Source organism: Colias croceus, chromosome 15 (assembly GCF_905220415.1).
Source record: "Colias croceus chromosome 15, ilColCroc2.1".
NCBI lineage: Eukaryota > Metazoa > Arthropoda > Insecta > Lepidoptera > Pieridae > Colias > Colias croceus.
Genome location: NC_059551.1, coordinates 10,026,989 through 10,046,014, shown reverse-complemented (window position 1 = coordinate 10,046,014; position 19,026 = coordinate 10,026,989). Strand labels below are relative to the sequence as shown.

At 35.1% G+C, this 19,026-nt stretch overlaps 2 protein-coding genes across 2 annotated transcripts; both read left to right on the top strand.

The window, feature by feature from the left end:
* Positions 1 to 39: 39 nt before the first annotated feature.
* On the top strand, positions 40 to 11,618 carry LOC123698161 (SET domain-containing protein SmydA-8). Its single transcript, XM_045644759.1, has 10 exons — positions 40 to 122; positions 5,081 to 5,253; positions 6,038 to 6,175; positions 6,459 to 6,620; positions 7,494 to 7,683; positions 8,109 to 8,309; positions 8,714 to 8,940; positions 9,476 to 9,735; positions 10,357 to 10,460; positions 10,961 to 11,618. Exons 1-10 carry the CDS (start codon positions 96 to 98, stop codon positions 11,099 to 11,101), a joined length of 1,623 nt encoding a protein of 540 aa, XP_045500715.1. The 5' UTR covers positions 40 to 95; the 3' UTR covers positions 11,102 to 11,618.
* A 909-nt stretch (positions 11,619 to 12,527) lies between these two features.
* LOC123697914 (SET domain-containing protein SmydA-8) lies at positions 12,528 to 17,685 on the top strand. The gene is made up of 10 exons (XM_045644486.1): positions 12,528 to 12,630; positions 13,081 to 13,328; positions 13,466 to 13,621; positions 13,965 to 14,219; positions 14,576 to 14,698; positions 14,864 to 15,051; positions 15,344 to 15,559; positions 16,138 to 16,325; positions 16,687 to 16,799; positions 17,496 to 17,685. The coding sequence occupies exons 2-10, from the start codon at positions 13,083 to 13,085 to the stop codon at positions 17,649 to 17,651; spliced, it is 1,641 nt and encodes a 546-aa protein (XP_045500442.1). The 5' UTR covers positions 12,528 to 12,630; positions 13,081 to 13,082; the 3' UTR covers positions 17,652 to 17,685.
* The last annotated feature ends 1,341 nt before the right edge of the window (positions 17,686 to 19,026 follow it).

Sequence of the window (19,026 nt, the reverse complement as noted above, 5' to 3'; positions counted from 1 at the left end):
GTAGATCTTTCTTGTTATTTTAAAGAAAAATACTTTAGTTCCACCACCCTACATAACTTTATTATTCTCTTCTTACAGATTTTCAATCGTGCACCATGAATAAGAAGTCACATAAGAAGAAGGTTAGTATGCATATAGACTATATATATAGACTATAGGGTATAGACTATATAAACATTAACATTTATTTGCCAAAATGGTTAGGTAACTATTTCCATGAAATCTTCGTTTACTCTGCGCTAGAGTAAAATAGTACGAGCGCTCCTATCCGAATGGCAAGCAATTGACTTGCGGCAATTTTTTCTGAAAATCAATCGCAGTTCTATTTATTTGCCAGCTATATTCATAATATACTGCTGTTCCTAGAAGCGAATTCTAGGTATATTCAGTTTCCTTAATCCATTAACGCCCTAAATCATGATGAAATTGGCGCCACCAAACGTTCGACATTTCACTGGCACCATTGGCAGCTCCAATCATCCAGTGATTGTCGAAGAACAATTGGGGGCAAACTCCAAGATATGGAAGCTACGATTGGCATCTTGATATATTGTACTTGACAATGTTGCCTTGCCAACATCCATTGCGTGCTATGTGTACTACATGCTACAGTTCTGGCGGTTCCAAATGGCTTGGTCGTTTGTTATACGCCCTTTGGTTATGTTAAATTATGAGATGGGTGAATAATCAAGTCAGTTATAATTTCGTGTTACGCAAATTCTTTAAAAGTGTATTTTTAGATTAGGTTATACAATACTGACGCAAATCGTCATAATAATTAATATCATGTCATCTTATCTTTTTTATCTTTTGTTCTCATTATCATTACATATTATAAAACAAAGTCGCCTTTTCTGTCCCTATGTCCCTTTGTATGCTTAAATCTTTTAAACTACGCAATGGATTTTGATGCGGTTTTTTTAATAGATAGAGCGATTCAAGAGGAAGGTGTACATATATATTTTATTAGGTTTTAGACAAAGCGGGCGAAGCCGCGGGCGGTAAACTAGTTTATATTATAACTAACTAGCTTGTTTGGTAACTGGCTTGGTTGTTTCATTGTTATTACTGAACATTTAATTTTGAACCTTGCTTTCAATTAAAAAGATTTAAAATAGTACCTATACATAGAAACAAACAGAAATTAAAAACAAAACAATCAGTGAATCAAACAGTCGATTTACCATTCCAGTAGGTAGTTACAAACATTGATACAACATTGTATTTCTCGATTGTAAATCAATCAGTGTAGTCATATGTTCACAAAGCCCTTGGGAAGACAGCAAGCCGGTCTATTTCCAGTTGGCAAGCATTTCATCAATGAAATCTGAGAATGAAACGAAGTAACATAAAGATAAAATCTATAAACTCAGTCCAAACTTTCTGCGTCTCTGCCAGTTAACGAAAATACCTAATTTCGTGTAATTTATCTTGTGACAAAGGATTTCAGATTATGTCTCCTCTTTGGCTATAATCAAGGCTATAATTTAACGTTTCATGTTAAAATGACTAAACTTAATAATTTTATAATGTCATGTGATGTAGACCATGTTAGGTAATATCATAGATACTTGTTAATTAAACCATCAACTGTGGTACAACCTGAAACAAACTCCTGGTAACGAAGGACTGAAAGAAGTTTTTATTAAGCATAGATATTACGTATTCAACTAAATTCAATCAGCGAAGAAGAAGTTTTAGCAATTCTCAGAGTGTTCCTGCAACGTTTATAATTTTATGAATTGCGTGAATAGTAATTCCATACTATTGTCGACTACCGTCATCTTGTAATCTATTGAAAAGATCTTTCAAAGTTCCCATGGTACAAACATAAACTTTCCCGATTTAAGATACATTAAAAATCATTGTCAATTCCCAATCGCCTCTGACCCACATAGTGCAAATATTTTCAGCCCCAAGGCCTCAGGCTCACGTGCGAAACGTGTTAACAGCTTGTTATTGGCACATGACAATAGACGCTCTGATGAAGCGGAAAAAAAGTTAATTCTATTTTCAAACATTACAAGTTTACATATTAGAAATAACGTTAGGCGCCTCGTGCTAACTATTGGATGATCCGCCCTTTATTCAGTGTTAGGATGTGTTGGGAAAAGCTATTGTAGAACATTTAATTTGCTTATAATACATAATATGTTGTGACTAAGAACTTTGATATTTCTTTAGACAGTAGGTATTTGAATTAGGTACATAGGTGTATATTGTATATAGACTAGTGAAAGCGTTATTAGTTTTGAAATTGAAGTAATCCTAGAGCTGTTGTTGCTTTATTTATAATCAAGATTCCAGTAAAATCATTTAAAAAATAATTTCAAGTATCCTGTCCTCCATTTAAGATGAAAAAGCAAACGTTTCATCAAAAGTTCAGTAGGTACATTACAAACTTTCGAATATATTATATTAGTCACGCGGAGAATCCCAGTAAGTACCTATCTATTTATGGTTAAATCGCGGAGAAAAATCAGCGTGTCAATAAATCAACTTCGGTAAGGAATATGTGTGTCATCGGAGCAATTAAACTCATATGTTCTCAGTTAGCTATAAATTAGGCAATTGTAAGTGGAGAGAAGAAGCGGTTAATAGCAAAAGCACAGAATACAAATTGTCTAAACATGCTGTCACTTACGCCATTAACATTTAAGTATTTTTATTCGTCGGAGAATTATAGTTTACGTTCGATCATAAATACTGCTTAACAGTTGAAATAAAATTATACTAGTTTACAGCTCTGTTTTGTAAAGGTTAGCTGGGTCAGATGAGTATATTGGAGTCATAAAGAATTAGGGTGGACCAGTTAAACTTAAATCTATACTAATATTATAAAGCTGAAGAGTTTGTTTGTTTGAACGCGCTAATCTCAGGAACTACTGGTCCAATTTGAAAAATTATTTCGGTGTTAGATAGCCTTTTTATCGAGGAAGGCTATAGGCTATATACACAGATCACAGAAACTAAAGGATCTCTATGGCTATATATCATCACGCTATGACCAACAGGAGCGGAGCAATGCGGGGGAAACCGCAGAGCACAGCTAGTTAGAAATAAATTATGTGATTACCGATTGTTATATCACTTATGTCTTAATACCATTTGTTAAACCTACCCTAGTTTTTACGCAAGTAGAGCCGCATTTAAATTAGTTAAAATTTCTAATAGTTTAAAAGATGCCATAAGCTATACGCATGGTATAAACTAATATACTACTATATAAGTAATGACTTCTAAATCACAGAACTACACAGCGTCATAACGTGTTTAAAGACGCTGGTTTCAACTTTCAAAGACATTGCTCAGAAAATTTACGATTTAACCATTAACGTCTAGTTACGCACAAAGCACTTTTTAAATGCTGATTAATTGCCGACAGGAATAGTGTTGATTACAATAGAATCATCGTTTGAAGTGGAATTCCGAGAAATGAGCAGTAGGCGTTCAAAAATCCTAAAAGTTAAGCATATTTTATCCTCAAATTTTGCTCTTTCCAAATAAAATTATGCAATAAATAATTAAATACATCCTCCCGGAATGAAATTCATACTTAAATAGTTAGGGAATAGGTATTTGAAGAATTTAGAAATTAGTAAATTGAACGCGGTCCAAGAAGTGAACGCTAGAACAATAGTTTTGTTTCGACGCAGTTTAAAACATCAATTACAAACATGTGTGCCAAGATTTTTTATTTATATTAATAGATTATAGCTGAGCAAAATTGTGTTATACTGTCAAATGTAGTTCATCTCTCACGAGGATATGAATTAAAGTACCTACGCTATCACCAAGTGAATAAAGTTTGGTCCGCTGCAGCTGTAGCGGACACCGTGGGGCGTACCTACTATCAAAAAGTAATGTATTATATCGTTTATAGATAAAAAATTACCTATCTACCAACTACCTCAGCCCATAATAATTGTAGTGTTTGCAATCAGCCACTTATGAAGACAATTAAGAAAGCAGCATTGCATTTAACTAATCTTCAAGATTTTCAATTGGTCCAGATTTCTCAAGTTATTTAAAAGCTTTATCGCTTTAATAAACCTCTTTCCAGTCGAGTGAAATGAGTGGTTTCGATGATTGAGTGGGCAGCCGAGCGCCAACTTGCATGATTTATTTCCACGTCCCAGAGATATGGCTCAATATATTTTATGATTAGTGATGTTTTATGGAAATATATCATTGATTTTTGGGCACTAATTATTTTAGTCAAATGAATTTTTAGGAGTTAATTATTCGGTTTTTTCCGATCGTATGAAATGCTATATGTAGATACTTATATAAAATGTATTATTTGTGGTAACTGGTTACAAACGGACTTTTATATAATGCATGTTGAACTCCTCTCACATTACTCCATAAAAGGATTATTTCAAGCGGATCATTCTTAAGTTCTATTTCATCTTGTTGCGATAACTTTCCTACACATAAATCTGCTTAGTTCATCATAATACCTCAGCGACTCATAGGTACACGAGGCGTCCAATCGTCTACATCAGACTCAATAAAAGAAATCTGCATAGCGACAAAGCCTCTGCCCTAAGCCTTGATTACAGATAATCCTCAGGAGCCGCACTTATCGGCCTTCCTACTTAATGAAATTACGAATATCCATTTGACCATAACGTTCTCGGGCGCGGGTACAGACGGTTATGAAATGAATTTTTATGTTTTGGCGCGTGCAGTCAAGTGGAGCAGAAATACACCACCGCCTACCAGATCTGGAGCCATTCATAACTCCCGGCTCGGTGTTCATAGCGGTCATTCATAGATCTGTCGCGATTTTTCTTAATGCTACGCTGTTTGATATGTGTACGTGACATTTTTTTGGATTCTGGTTGTTTGTATTCGTCTTGCTGTTTTGTTTGTCTTGAATTTGTGTATCACAATTATTTCAGAAGTTGTTTATGTTCATGGATGATTTTTATTTGATTTATGGAGAAGCTTATGACTTGTATACTTTATAAATTTAAATGTGCATGGAAATAAATTTAATTTAATAAGCGAGAGATGAAGGACAAATAGCCGATTTGATAAAAATGTTTTTATATATAAATCGATTTTGTTCTAGCAAAAGAAACGAGGTAAACACGAAGTTCGTAACAAGGAAAACGTAATAGAAGTGAAAGAAGATGTGAAAGTTAAGGAAGTCATTGAAAATGAGAAAGAAGGAAATGAGAAAGAGAATGCCAAAGAAGAGAAGAAACTCTGTTATGAAATCAAGCACTCCGATGTCATGGGAAGGTGAGAATAAAATATAATTTAGAAGTTTTTAAGTTTCAATATAATTTAGAATTGTTATCTGCTCTTTCGGATGGCGATAACCACGTAACAAAAGGTGTCTTAGTTGCTTAGAAATAAAGAAAATTATGAATAAATTGCCAATTAAATCCGATAAAATATCTAAACTAATATAAGTACGTATCGTAGATTCGTTCGTAGAGTAAGAGCAAGAAATACTAGTTTTAAAATTCTTTGAACAGATTTACACAATTATTGTTACACATATTACCCATATAATTTATACGAGTTTAAGTTCGGGGAAACTATTTGCACAAACCAATTGACAGATAGACAGATTTACTTTAGCTCTACCGTGAAAAACACATATTTCTGTATTGTATTGATTTTATTGCTACATTTAAGATAAATAAGTACATTATTCTATATTGAATAGTAATATGAGCCTGTAGTTTTGGATCAAATTTCTTTAGGCAAATGTGTAGTTGTATAAAGCAATACTCATTGTTTGCATGTGAAAGTACATACCTATAAAGTAGAAACGATTCTAAAAAAGTTTTCTTTCTCAAAATTGATGATTGCTTATTTGCTAGGAACACCAAATATGAGGTTGTGAACTTATTGTCACGATTTTTAATAAATTTTTATTTTTATCGACTCTCCAAAAATCGATAGTAAGTTCTCTATCTATTGCAAATCTCCATTTATTTTGTGACCAATATCATCTAGTTTGCAAAAAATATAATTATCAAGGTGTATGTTTTAAGATATATTTTCCATTTTACAGGTACATAGTAGCGAGCCGCGACATAAAAGCCGGGGAGGTGATCATAGAGGCTCCAGCACTAGCCGTGGGCCCCTGCAGCGGCTGCAACATCATATGCCTTGGCTGCTACCGGGAGCTGGATGAGAAGAACTTGTCCAAGTTAGTAGAGATATTATCAAATAGATTTAAAATGTTGTAGAAAATATCAAGATTATGAGAAGTTTGGCTGATGACGGTTATTTCAAATCGTTAATACCATATATTATGGTAAAGCAAAGCGAGATAGCTACAAAAAAATATTTTATAATTCACCCTCTGTTCATTTTTTTACTTTTCTTCTACTGTTTAAGTGTGCTAATGCTACTTTTATATTTACATAATTAATAATTTGTCCTTTACATCTATATTTTCTTAAGAAACAATTGAATTTTCCATCTTCCAGATGTGCCGGTTGTACCTGGCCGCTCTGCTGCAGCACGTGTCCCGGGCTGGGCAAGTACACCGGCCACTCCACGTACGAGTGCGAAGCGCTGAAGCAAGCAACGCCGAGCTACGACAATATGGAGGACCTTAAGGATTCCTATAACGCTCTCATGCCATTGAGGCAGGTACAAATGTTATAAAGATTTATCTGAGTCTCCCTATGAATAAGAATATATATAAATATGTCCAATATATAAAAATCCTTTGTAATGTTATAAATTCAAAAGTGTGTTTGTCTTTCTTTCACGCAACGGAGTGAGTTTATTTCATGATTTTTGTATCTGGATTCTGGATACAGTTAGGAGTCTATAGGCAACTTTTTACCAAGGTAAAATTTCTCATTGCAATGGAAATTTTCTTTATATTCGGGAGCAAACCCGCAAGTAGAAAGCTAGTCTTATAAGCATTCTATTACTACCTACATGGAAACTAATTAAATCATCATGAATACCCGAGAATCCTGTGAATCTCGAGGTTATTGATCGAGGTCATTAGTACCTGACAGCGGCACGTGTAATGAATATTGTACTTATATATTTTAAAAGAAATATAACTCGGTAAGTCCAATTAGCTGGTGCCTGGTAGCCGGCCGTCGGAACTTACGTAACTAATTAATATCGTACCTAATACTTCTTTAAACCATCCCGTGTTTACTGAAATATCTAATTCTTGTGTCTGTGAATTCAATAATTGATCTTTGAATTGATCTTTAATTACTCCCAAAATCTTCATTATAGACGACGTAGACTGGTTCGCGGTCACAGGCCTAACTACAGGAAACTATAAAGTTTACGTGACCTTGGGACTTTGGACAACTTCTCTTGTCACTAACTTGCGTGCAAACATATTTTCAATGTACTAATGTTTCCGCACTTGCAGCGAAAAACATTTGCAAATGTCTTTCTACATTTATTAGGTTTGTGTCGAATGAATGATCGGTCTCGGCTGAATGAATGAACGATCAGCATTCAATAAAAAAGGCATCTAATTCCAGATGCCTACTTCAAAAAAGCGCGGATCCCGAGAAATGGGAGGAGATAATGTCGATGGAGGCTCACAACGAGCTGCGGCGTGCGAGGGGGGACATCTTCCCCATGAACGAGAGGACCGTGCTGCAACGGCTCAAGGGTTGGGGCTTCACGTTCGATGATGAAGAGGTCCACACCGTTTGTGGGGTGTTGGAAGTGAGTAGACACGTAAACATTTTTTTGAAAGGCCATACGTTACAGAAAACAACAAACATACAACAATTCGATCTCTCAAATAATAGTAATATATTTTCTCAGCCCAAACATATAAAAACCGTTAGATTGTAATTTATCTCGTGAAATTGTTGACTATCGAAAAATTGCTACCTGATGAGAATTGAAACATTAACATTATTACAATTGATCGTGTTATTTTTCGGTAAATTAGAATTTATCGAAGTCAAACCGTTCCATTTCTCTATCGTACCTACATGATCTGTTTGTTATCTTTTCTTTTGGATTGTAGCGGTTATATCATTCTTTTTGCACCCATGTTGAAACTTTTTTACTTCAGGAATCTTACGTTCAGTTCATTGTTTATGTCTATTTAATGAGTGTTAAAGCGTCCGTCGTCGGTGCAGGTGAACGCGTTCGAGGTGGGCGGCAGCGGGGCGGTAGCGCGCGCGCTGTACGGCGGCGCGAGCCTGCTGGCGCACGACTGCACGCCCAGCACCACGCACACGGACGCGGAGCGCGCGCCCGCCCGCCCGCTCACCGTGCGCGCCGCGCTGCCGCACCGCGCCGGCGACACCATCACGCTCTGCTACGCGTACACGCTGCAGGTGCACATGCTGCACTGCACCTACACTCTCATACTTCACGAGTGGCTGAGTTGGTCAGGCATCCGCCCCGGAATGGCGAGAAAGGATGCGGGTTCGAGTCCCGCCTCGTGATCGAATTTTTTCTATTCTTTATAAATTTATACTCTCATACTTTTACACATTTATACCCCCGCGTCATACCACCTTCGCATCTCTACATCTACAAAAACGGATCTATAGTATAATAATTTCCATAATACACTCTTCACACCATCACACATTCACTCTTTCACACACCTTACCAACAAACAGTTAATTTTTAATAAACAGTTTCATTGAAATGTTTTTGGATCCTAAAGCATTACCTTAAAAATTACGTTATTTCACACTCCTACAAAAAAGTTAAGCAACCATCTTATCCACAGGGCACACTCAAACGGCGGGAGCACATCCGCCTCAGCAAGTTCTTCGACTGCGCGTGTGCGCGGTGCCGCGACCCGACGGAGCTGGGCACTCGGGCGAGCGCGCTGCGCTGCCCGCGCTGCGCCGGCCGCGTGCTCAGTGTGGCGCCGCTCGAGCCCACCAGCGACTGGCGCTGTGACGCCTGCCCGTACACGGTGGGCGCTAATGCCGTGCAGGCTACGCTTAAGAGGTAATATCATCGTTGGAAGCACGCGTAAATATGTCTTTTTACATCAGTCTCTTAACGTCTTTTTACATACTCGGTTAAATAAGCTCGGTTAAATGACTTAAAATCGCAGCAAAAAAAACAAAAAAATAGAAATATTATTTACCACAGCTTTGAAATGAAATGAAATGAAATGATTTATTTTGCAAGAAATGTGGAAGATTTACAGATGTTACATAATTCATTGTTCAGCACAAATCGCCAATTGATTGGCATGCAAAAATTAACAATAGAATGTCAATGTCTTACTACATAAATATCATTTTTATAATAATTATACATATATGTCAACTATTATGTACCCTTTTACACTTACAATTATTTAATACTAGTGGTCCGCCCCGGCTTCACCCGTGGTACATATTTCGCAATAAAAGGTAGCCTATGTCCTTTCTCGGGTATCAAAATATCTCCATACCAAATTTCATGCATTTAATTACTTTGTATTTCATTACTTTCGAACTTTTATTTCAGTATAATATTCCTTTAAACTCCTCAGACTAACAGACGAACTAGAACAGATAGACGCAAACGACGTGGAGGGCTTCGAGCGGTACCTGACCAAGTACCGTTCGACCCTGCACTCGAACCACTACCTGCGTCTATCGGCGTTACACTCACTGAGCCAGCTGTACGGCAAGCTGGCGCGCTACATGATCCACGAGCTGCCCGAGCGCCTGCTGCAGCGCAAGCTCGACATCTGCAGAGACCTCATGCGGGTGTTCGATGTCATCGAGCCTGGGTACTCGAGGCTTAGGGGTCAGTTGTTTCGTTGATTTATTTGTTCGTTTTTTATTTATTCGTTCATGAATTATTCATTCAATCAAACACCCATTAGTTCACTAGCTCTTTCATTCTCAGACTCAAACTCAAACATTTATTTATTCAATTAGACTTCTTATAAGCACGAAAATCAAAAGTTATCAAATTATAAATATCAAAGTTATCAAAAGTTCAAGAAGCACTTTTGAAACGTCAATACATATTTTCAACATTTACCACCGATCCGGAAAGCAGTATCTACGGAGAAGAACCGGCATGAAACTCCATAGTTTCCATTTATTTGTTTGTTAGTTCTTACGTTTATTAATTCATGAGTGCGTTATTTAAATCACTCGGTCAATCACTCGACCATTCCACTCACTCACTCACACAATCACTCGCTCACAGCTATTCTCACTCACTCAGTAACTCCGCCCACTCACTCCTAACTCACTCAATCCACTCACTCAATTATTGATGAAATAGAATTTTTGTGAACTTTTTTTAAAAATTTAAATCTCTCTTCGTCATTAACTTTGCCATATAACTATTAAAACAGTAGAAACACGTACAAAATAAGAAAAAATCACAAATAAAATATAAATATAATTTCTTCAGGTATCACTCTGTACGAACTGCACGCGCCACTAATGGTGCTCACCACCAGGGAATTTGAGAAGAAGGCCATCTCCAAGGAAAACCTTCGGAATCGGTTAAAAGAGGTGAGATTTGCCGAAATTGTCATCATAAACCAAATTAGCGCATAGTCTAGCACAACTTCAAATAAAGTATATAATTATTATTATACAAGTATTATTGTTTTATTCAAATGTTAAAAAAATCAGATCAGATCAGATTTTTTAGTCTTATTTAAATAGGTTGCCTAGGAAATAAAAAAATATCTCTGTAAGCATGCATGAACTAGAAAATAATCAGTAATCTTGTTACATACTTAGGTATAATCTTCTTACCACAAACTAGTCTTAGTGGGGAACATAGTTAATTCTTTCAGCACTACAATACAAAGTATGATGTTCTTGTCTATTGTCTCTCCGCCATTTTAATTGCAACTACTTTCATCGAAATAATAATTAATTTCTTTATAAACAATTGCCATAAAACCACTCGTTATAATATTTACGTGATTTTTTTTTGTTAATATAATATATTTGTGTGTCAAAATAAACATTTTCTCTCCTTTTACTATTTGTTTCTTTTACAGATTGTTAGTTATTTAACAGAATCCGCATTAATTCTCGGCTTTGAACCGAGCCAATCTCCTGAAGGTCTAATGGCGTCGGCAGCAAGAGACGCGCTAAAGAAAATCAAAACATGGGAACAAATTATTGGAAAAATCTCATAATATTTAGAATATTCTAGAATTACGCCGCGTGTCCATTACAGCCATAAGAGGTGCAATACCGTCGATAGTCGATACTTGGCTTTATATTGTTTGTGATATTAACATTACTTTTTGTTGTTTTTATGTAATAAATAATGGTTATTTTATTTATTTATAATATTTATTTTTATCTGAAATCGGTTTAAGTGTCCTTATGAGCTACTTTTTTGTTGTCTTGTATCCGTTCAGTTAATGTTTAATGTTAACGTTAATTTTACTGTTAATGTTAATATTTATAATAAGTTATAAAAACTCGTCAGTATACGAAATGTTGTGTTATAGGAAGTTGCATATATTTTTAATATCAATAATTCAATTTTTTTTTCATTTTTTCCTGCATCTTAAATTCAATTAGCAGTTATTCCTTACGAAAAGACAACCAAAAGTGAATTTTATAATAAAATTGTATTAAACATACGCATTCTATTTTAATAATTTAATACCATAAATGTTTTGTTGTACTTATTTTTTAATAAAATCTTTGGAATTTGATATTGCTTTTTATTCCTATACCCTAGTTTAGTATTTTCTAAATCCTTTAATAATTTGAAAAAACTTTTTGTAACTATGCTACGTAGCTCTCAATATCTTAGATATATTTTTTTTAAGAAGTAAGAAAAAGAACCACTAACAGCCTGTTCATTAATAACATAAATGATAAATAAAGACAAGGAAAATAAAGTTACTCATTAAAATTATCCGTTTTACGGTCATAATTTCAATTCTGCGTTTTCTAAATCGCCTTTTCACGATAAGCAGTGTTGGGCGACTAGAAGCAATCACGATAGTATAGAGGGCCTAAATGTCTGTATTCGGCCATCATTAGCAAAAATATTATTTACTTAAGTATTTTTGGAAATTATTTTTGGTTTCAACTCGCACGCAAAAATATTAATTTGGCGTCCTAAATTAATTATCGAGAAAAACAACAAGAATACGTACAGATATAGACAGACAATATGACAAACTTATGTATGAATTCAAATAAAGATTTTATTTATTTATTTTTATTTATTTAAAGATAGAGTTCACCTCTACACACGTACTTAAACATAAATTCGTTCCAAAAATCTATAGCCATGCGATTGATTCACATAATATATACTGTAGAATGAGTATTGTGCCCTTAGATTGTGCCCATAAAATATTTGTAGAACAGCATAAGAAACGGAAACTAAATCGACCCGTACTAAACGCGTTCCGTTCCGTTTAGTATTGACTGTCAAATTTAAACAATAAAGCAAATTGCTAAAGAACACAATATAATCAAAAATACTGCCCCCGTTTTGGATAAAATACCCATTGCTACCAATACACCGCGTCAAGTTTCAGGGTTTATTTATAAACTGAAGCATGCGCGTACGCATCGTGCTCTATTCAGTTGACAGCCGGGATTATTACGGGAACTATTGTGCTTATATTCCATTTTTTATCAGTTTTATCAGTTATTACTGACCTGTAATACGTAAAAGCTTAGTTTGATATAGCAGGTAAGTGTGTTTGAGAATTATTAATATAAGAATATAATAAATAGAGGAATGTATTTCGTATGCGAAAAATAATTATATAGAGAGTAAAGGTGTAGGATGAAGATTGGCCAAAGAAATAATCGATATCGAATTTTTAAATGATATTTGTATTGAAATGAAACCTCAGAACAGTTTTTAGCACAGAACATTTACATTTAATTTTATTCAGGCGTTTTTATTTACATCATGATAATTATTAAACTCTACATGCGTACTATAGGTGCAGTAACATACTTACAGTCAATCAAATTTATTGAAAATATAATTAAGGAAAATTACTATTATACAAATTTATTATAAATTCTATTCAATTTTATACTCAATTTAAACATCGAGTAGAATCATAAAAAGATAATTTAAATGTACAGTTTTATAATTGAGAATTAATTATTTCTTAACACCGTATCCCAGCCATGTCAGAAATCGGCTGCTGCGCAATCTGCCTAGAACCCACAGAGCATAAATGCTCGAACTGCCAAGCCGTCCACTACTGTTCCCGGGACCACCAGAAGCAGGACTGGAAGGTGCACAAGCATCGCTGCACCCCCGCGAGGGTGCGGGAGGACCCCAAGTATGGGAGGTACTTAGAAGCCACCAAGAATATTAAAGCGGGAGATATTATATTGAGTGAGGCACCCTTGATCACGGGTCCGGCGCAGGTTTGTGATTTTTGATCATTTGTTTAATACTTAATTCATTACATATCTACCACTTACCAGTCGAACACGTTACGTTAATTATTTATATTATTTTTTACGATCTCTTCCAATGTCTTATTGTCTGATTATTGTTACAGGTTACACCACCAGTTTGTCTCGGATGCTACAAGCTTCTAGAAAAGGAAAAAGTTGTGTCCTGTGAAAAGTGCGGCTGGCCGTTTTGTAGCAAAGAGTGCACTCAAAAAGACGTGCATGTACCCGAATGTTATTTCACACAAAGCAGAGGAGAGAAGGTATTGTATTTTTCTAATGTAGTATTTATCTTACTTAGAAGTTTTACTATTATTGAAGCTGAAATAAAGATATGTACAGATAACATTTTTCAAAGTTTAATTACTATTATTTCTTGACATTAATATCATTCAGTTGTGTCAAGTAAAAACCGTAACGTCATGGAGTAAGGTAACGAAGGGTAACGATTGTGGTATCTTTGAATCTTGCCAAAGAAGTTTCACATCTGACACGTGTGCGCGAGCACACACTCTCTATGTTAATTGTTTTCTTCACCGGTGATAAATAAAAGACACAGTTGAATAAATAAATATTTATTTATCATGCCTCATTAAAATTCTTCAGGTAACAATATCAACATACGGCACACCCCACCCGAACTACCAATGCATCACGGTACTCCGCTGCCTGTACCAGCGGGACCACAACCAGAAGCTCTGGAGCAAGCTTCAGGCGCTGCAGTCTCATTGTGAGGAGAGACGGGATACTGACAAGTGGAATAATGATAGGAAGATGATATTGGAGTTCATTTGGAAGTTCTTTAAACTGGAGACGGTGTTCAGTGAGGAAGAGATTATGAAATGCTGTGGGGTTGTACAGGTATTATGAGATTGACTCTCTTTGCGTAATATTATGCAAACAATATTTGTAATTTTATGCAAAAAGTTTACATCTTCATGGATCTTATTTTAATTATTTCCTAATGCTGATATTGTATCGAAACTAATCGTATTTTTTATCAATACCTGAACGACGCAAATTCGTCTGCTTTTAAGCGAAACATTATTTTTCCTACTTTTGCAATATCCTTAATGTCCGGGAGAATAAAATACCAATTGCGTTTTTTAAAAAGAGTTTATTTTTTCATATTAAGTATTATATTTCATACATACTATATACGATATATTATACTATAACGTTATAAAAAAGTTTTAAATACTCATATTTGTTTTCAGATAAATGGCCACGAAGTGCCCCTCCTAGAGCCGGAATACGTGGCGGTGTTCGACAGAATTTCCATGGTAGAGCACAACTGCCGCGCTAATTGTAACAAGAGCTTCACTTCTAATGGAGATATTGTAAGTTATTACTATTCAATACAGTTTTAATATTATTTTTTCTTGTAAAGGATTCAATATTAATATCATTTCCAACACTTAGGTATTTGATACATACTTAATGATGTACGATATGCTAACGTATTTTCTTTTGCAACGTATGACTACTTTGACCACGTTTTCTAGATCCTCTGCGCCGGCTCAAACATCCCCGCTGGGTCCCACATCACCGTCTGCTATACGGACCCACTATGGGGTACGGAGGCGCGCCGCCACCACCTCGCTGACAGCAAGTTCTTCGAGTGCACGTGTGAAAGGTGCTCTGATGTCACCGAGTTCGGGACCATGTATAGCGCTGTTAAGTGTAAGAAGAAGTGAGTTTTCCTGATTAGTCATATTGCTATAAAAAACGTAATGTTTGTTTTTCATTTACTTTAAAAAGAGTTGCGTTTGTCTATTTAACAGATATGTATCTATTGAGTTACTTTTAGTACTCCTAAAACTTAAAAGTAACATATTTAATACTTAGGAGGATTCAAAAAATAAGCACAAAGTTAAAAACGTATTCATTAATCCTTAAAATTAATAATTACTAACTCTTTACATAAATCTTCAAAAGATATCATCAAACAAAATTATCCTCTCCTATCATGCGTTTATTTTCAGGGATTGCAGAGGCTACCTGCTACCACAGACATTCATCGTTCCGATCCTACATAAGACAATATCTCCAGACCCAAAAACCCGCGGCTTGGACAACAAGTTCTGGAAGTGTTCCACCTGTGATGATGCAGTGTCTGATGCCATCATACAGCAGCTGTTACAGGATATTGGCAAGGAGCTGAGCGCTATGCCGAAGGGAGACCCAGATGCTTGTGAAAAGTACGTTTGTACTGTTTGTACTATTACGTATCTAACTTTTATAAATTTTTCAAGTAGATTGAGTTGTTTTTATAGTGAGTAAATTAGTGAAATGCTTGGTGTCACATGATAATATGTTTACATATATGTCACATGTTACACTGACTATCTCAGCGGCCAGATAATTGTAAGATCTGTGTCGCAGGACACAAGCAATGATTCTTGTTTTTAAAGTGAAACTTATTTAGGCGCGTTGGGAGTAATTTTCAAGGTTTCATGGAAATACCGCCACCCTATGGATTAAGGCGACGATTTTGGTATCTTTGAATCTTGCCAATGAAGTTTAACTTCTGACACGTGTGCTCGTCACGCACGTTCTTTTTCTTTTTCTCTTATTATTTCCGTTTCAATAATTACATTTTCAACCAAATTAAAGTGTTATTCATGAATATCGTTAATGAACGATGTTGAGGATAGATAATATGATGTCTCATTTCAAGATATTTTACTTATTATGGTCAACCATGAAATTACCGTATGCCCCTACGAAATAATGCCCTTCCCAGATCTGTCATTCCACAAACATAAAATTCTTCCAGGTTCATAAGCCACTGCAGCAGCTATTTACACGCGTCGCACTACTACATGACGGACGTGGGGCTGGCGCTGGCGCAGCTCGTGGGGCAGCAGGACGAGACGGGCCTCGCGGGGGTGACGGAAGATCGGCTGCTGCTGAAGACGCAGCTGTGCCAGAAGATCACCAATTTGTTGGAGATACTGGCACCTGGTAAGTGTTGTCTTTGTTCGTTATTTTAATACATCGAAAACACAATGTTATCACTTGATTAAATAGAAATAAATAATTATTTCAGTATTAGAATGAATCCATTTTGATGAATTACCATAATATTTTTTTTATTTCATAATAAGACATCGGAATCTTAATCATTTAACTAAAATTTCATTATATTATTCATATGCCGATGAAAAGGTCAAGAAACAAATTTAGGTACCTATTCAAGAAAATAGCGAAGTATTTAAAATGTTTTGGTATTTTGTTTACTCAAGCTAAAATAAAATTAGATTTTTCATCGAGTTAGGTCAGTACAAATTCAATTTTATTTAATGAATCTATTTATACCTTCCAGCTGAAACTCGCTTACGAGGTTCGCTGCTGTTCGAGCTGCACGCGGCGGTCGCGGAGACAGGTCGCAGAAAGTCGCTCGAGGACGGGCCCTTGGTCATGCTGGGTTATGTTTCGGTATGTTATTTCTGTTTGCTGAATAACAAGGCCAATCTTTTGTCTAAACTGATCTATATTCAATACTTAGGTACCTACTATGTACTTAAGTTATTTACGTTCAAATTAATTGTAGAGCTGGTTTTCTTTTAATCATAGTTTAATTTATTTCATATCATCCAAACTGGCATTTATCATCATCACTAAATAATATAAACAAAGTAGCTTCCCACTATATTATGTTTGCCTATATCTATAAAACTACGCAACAGTTAATGATGCCGTTTTTTTAAATAGATATCTGAATGTTTAAATATTTAAGAAGAAACTGACGAAATGGTTAATGGAGAAACAATTTTATGATATTTAAGAACTTATTACATTGCGGAATCTGTGAAGGAATTAGTGACGTTTAACAATAGTGACGCGAAGAATTTGTGTAGTGTTGGTGTAGTGTAATTTAATTAACTTATTTCCATTTAAATATTTGCACACCCAAATAGTGGGTAGAATGTATTAGCGCCTTAATATTGTAACAACACCTTTTTTGTAACTACATTCTTGTAAATAAATGAAATTTGAATTTGAATTTAAAATAATGTTAAAGTGAAGTTTTAGACAACGTGGCCGAAGCTGCGGACGTAAGCTAGTAAAATATAAATACAGAGACATTGATTCCCCTTTTACAATTCCACTCCATATTCTAAATTTCTTCAGGAATCGCGCAAGATCCTGGCGGAATCAGCAAACCTTCTCCGTCACGAGCCTCCAGAGCTACCCGAAGGTCAGGTAGCCCGGCAGGCCAGGATCAACCTCATCCAAATGGATGAGCTCATCAAGAATCTGTCAAATGCTTTACCGTCTCCCCTTTAAATAATTGTGGATAGTTGAATAAATTATATGAAATGAGATGTGTGTATATTTGTTGGAGTTGAAATGAATCTACTTTTATGAATGAAATAAATTAGTGGTGAAAATTCGTTATTTCTGTAAAAAAACATAACATATTTTGTAGTACCTATTATGCACGTATTTTATGTGTTTTTAATCGAACATAATTGTATTGTGTTTTCATCAAAATATAATATAATAATCCGCAATAAAGCCTACACATTAACTTATCTTAATCATAAAATTAGGCTATTTTAAAAATAATCTTCTCTGGGCTCTCCGCTAGACACAATGCAAATACTCTGAGTTATCTCTTTTTACGTAAGATAAGCTTGAAATACTCACATGTAAATAAAATAATGTAATAACACGTTAAATGGTACATATTATATAATACTGTGGAATACTTGTGGTGTATTTAAGTATATAATACGACCAAAATGCTGAATTCGACTGGTACGTCTATATTTTTTTATGCTTACCAAAAACACACGTAGACAAAACTTTCAACATTAGGGAAAATATATAAAAAATAATTCAAAAAAGGTAATAACTACCTACGATAAACTACAATAGTTGTATGGTTCGAATGATGTCAGCATATCAGGGAACAGACCCAGTAAAATCTGTTATTAAAATATGTCTATTTTCATGGCAAAAAACTAAATTATCTACGCACGTTACAGTTTTATGTTTTATTGGTGACCATACTCCTGAAAAGCGACTACTATTTAGTTATATAATCAGATCAAATCGCTATGTTAATGGAGCAATTCATAGTTCTACATAAATATTGAAACAATACTTCTGCAAGACCTTTAACTGCATAGAATGACAAAAACATGGACTTTTGCTAATTCATATCTCACAACGGGAAAAGCGATACAAGTAAATCCGCAGTAACAATTAATATCGTTATTCAAACAAGAAAACACCGACATATGCGTACAATTAATCCAGTTATCACTTATTGGGTATTGGTTCTCGGAAACTCGCGTCCACTATGACAAGTAACTGTTACTCCATGTAAAAAAGGATATCTTATTTATTGATAATAATCTCGAAAGATTCCGCTGTTTTGTCGAGCGTTGCACGCAGTGTGGTGCAATCGTATCAGTTTATTTGTAGCGTAAAATATGGTGATTTTTATTTTGACAAAGTTCGTAAATAATTTGTACACTAAATGTGTTTTTCTTGTGAGCCAATTTACTTTTCAGAAAATCTCATATTTTCGAGAAATTTCCTTTCAAAAGATCAGATAGCAATAACTCTTTAGTTAAATTGTAAAACAAATGCATTATTATTTTATACAATTGTTATAATATTTATCCAGTATTTGAAAAGTCACCTTAATTAT

Bases quoted from the DNA above. Each gene is read 5' to 3' on its own strand.
- LOC123698161 (XM_045644759.1), top strand. From the start codon at position 96: ATGAATAAGAAGTCACATAAGAAGAAG. The intron at 8,310-8,713 runs GTGCACATGCTG...TCTTATCCACAG, and splicing joins GCTACGCGTACACGCTGCAG to GGCACACTCAAACGGCGGGA. The intron at 10,461-10,960 runs GTGAGATTTGCC...TTTCTTTTACAG, and splicing joins TTCGGAATCGGTTAAAAGAG to ATTGTTAGTTATTTAACAGA.
- LOC123697914 (XM_045644486.1), top strand. From the start codon at position 13,083: ATGTCAGAAATCGGCTGCTGCGCAATCTGCCTAGAACCCACAGAGCAT. The intron at 13,329-13,465 runs GTTTGTGATTTT...TTATTGTTACAG, and splicing joins TGATCACGGGTCCGGCGCAG to GTTACACCACCAGTTTGTCT. The intron at 16,800-17,495 runs GTATGTTATTTC...AAATTTCTTCAG, and splicing joins TCATGCTGGGTTATGTTTCG to GAATCGCGCAAGATCCTGGC.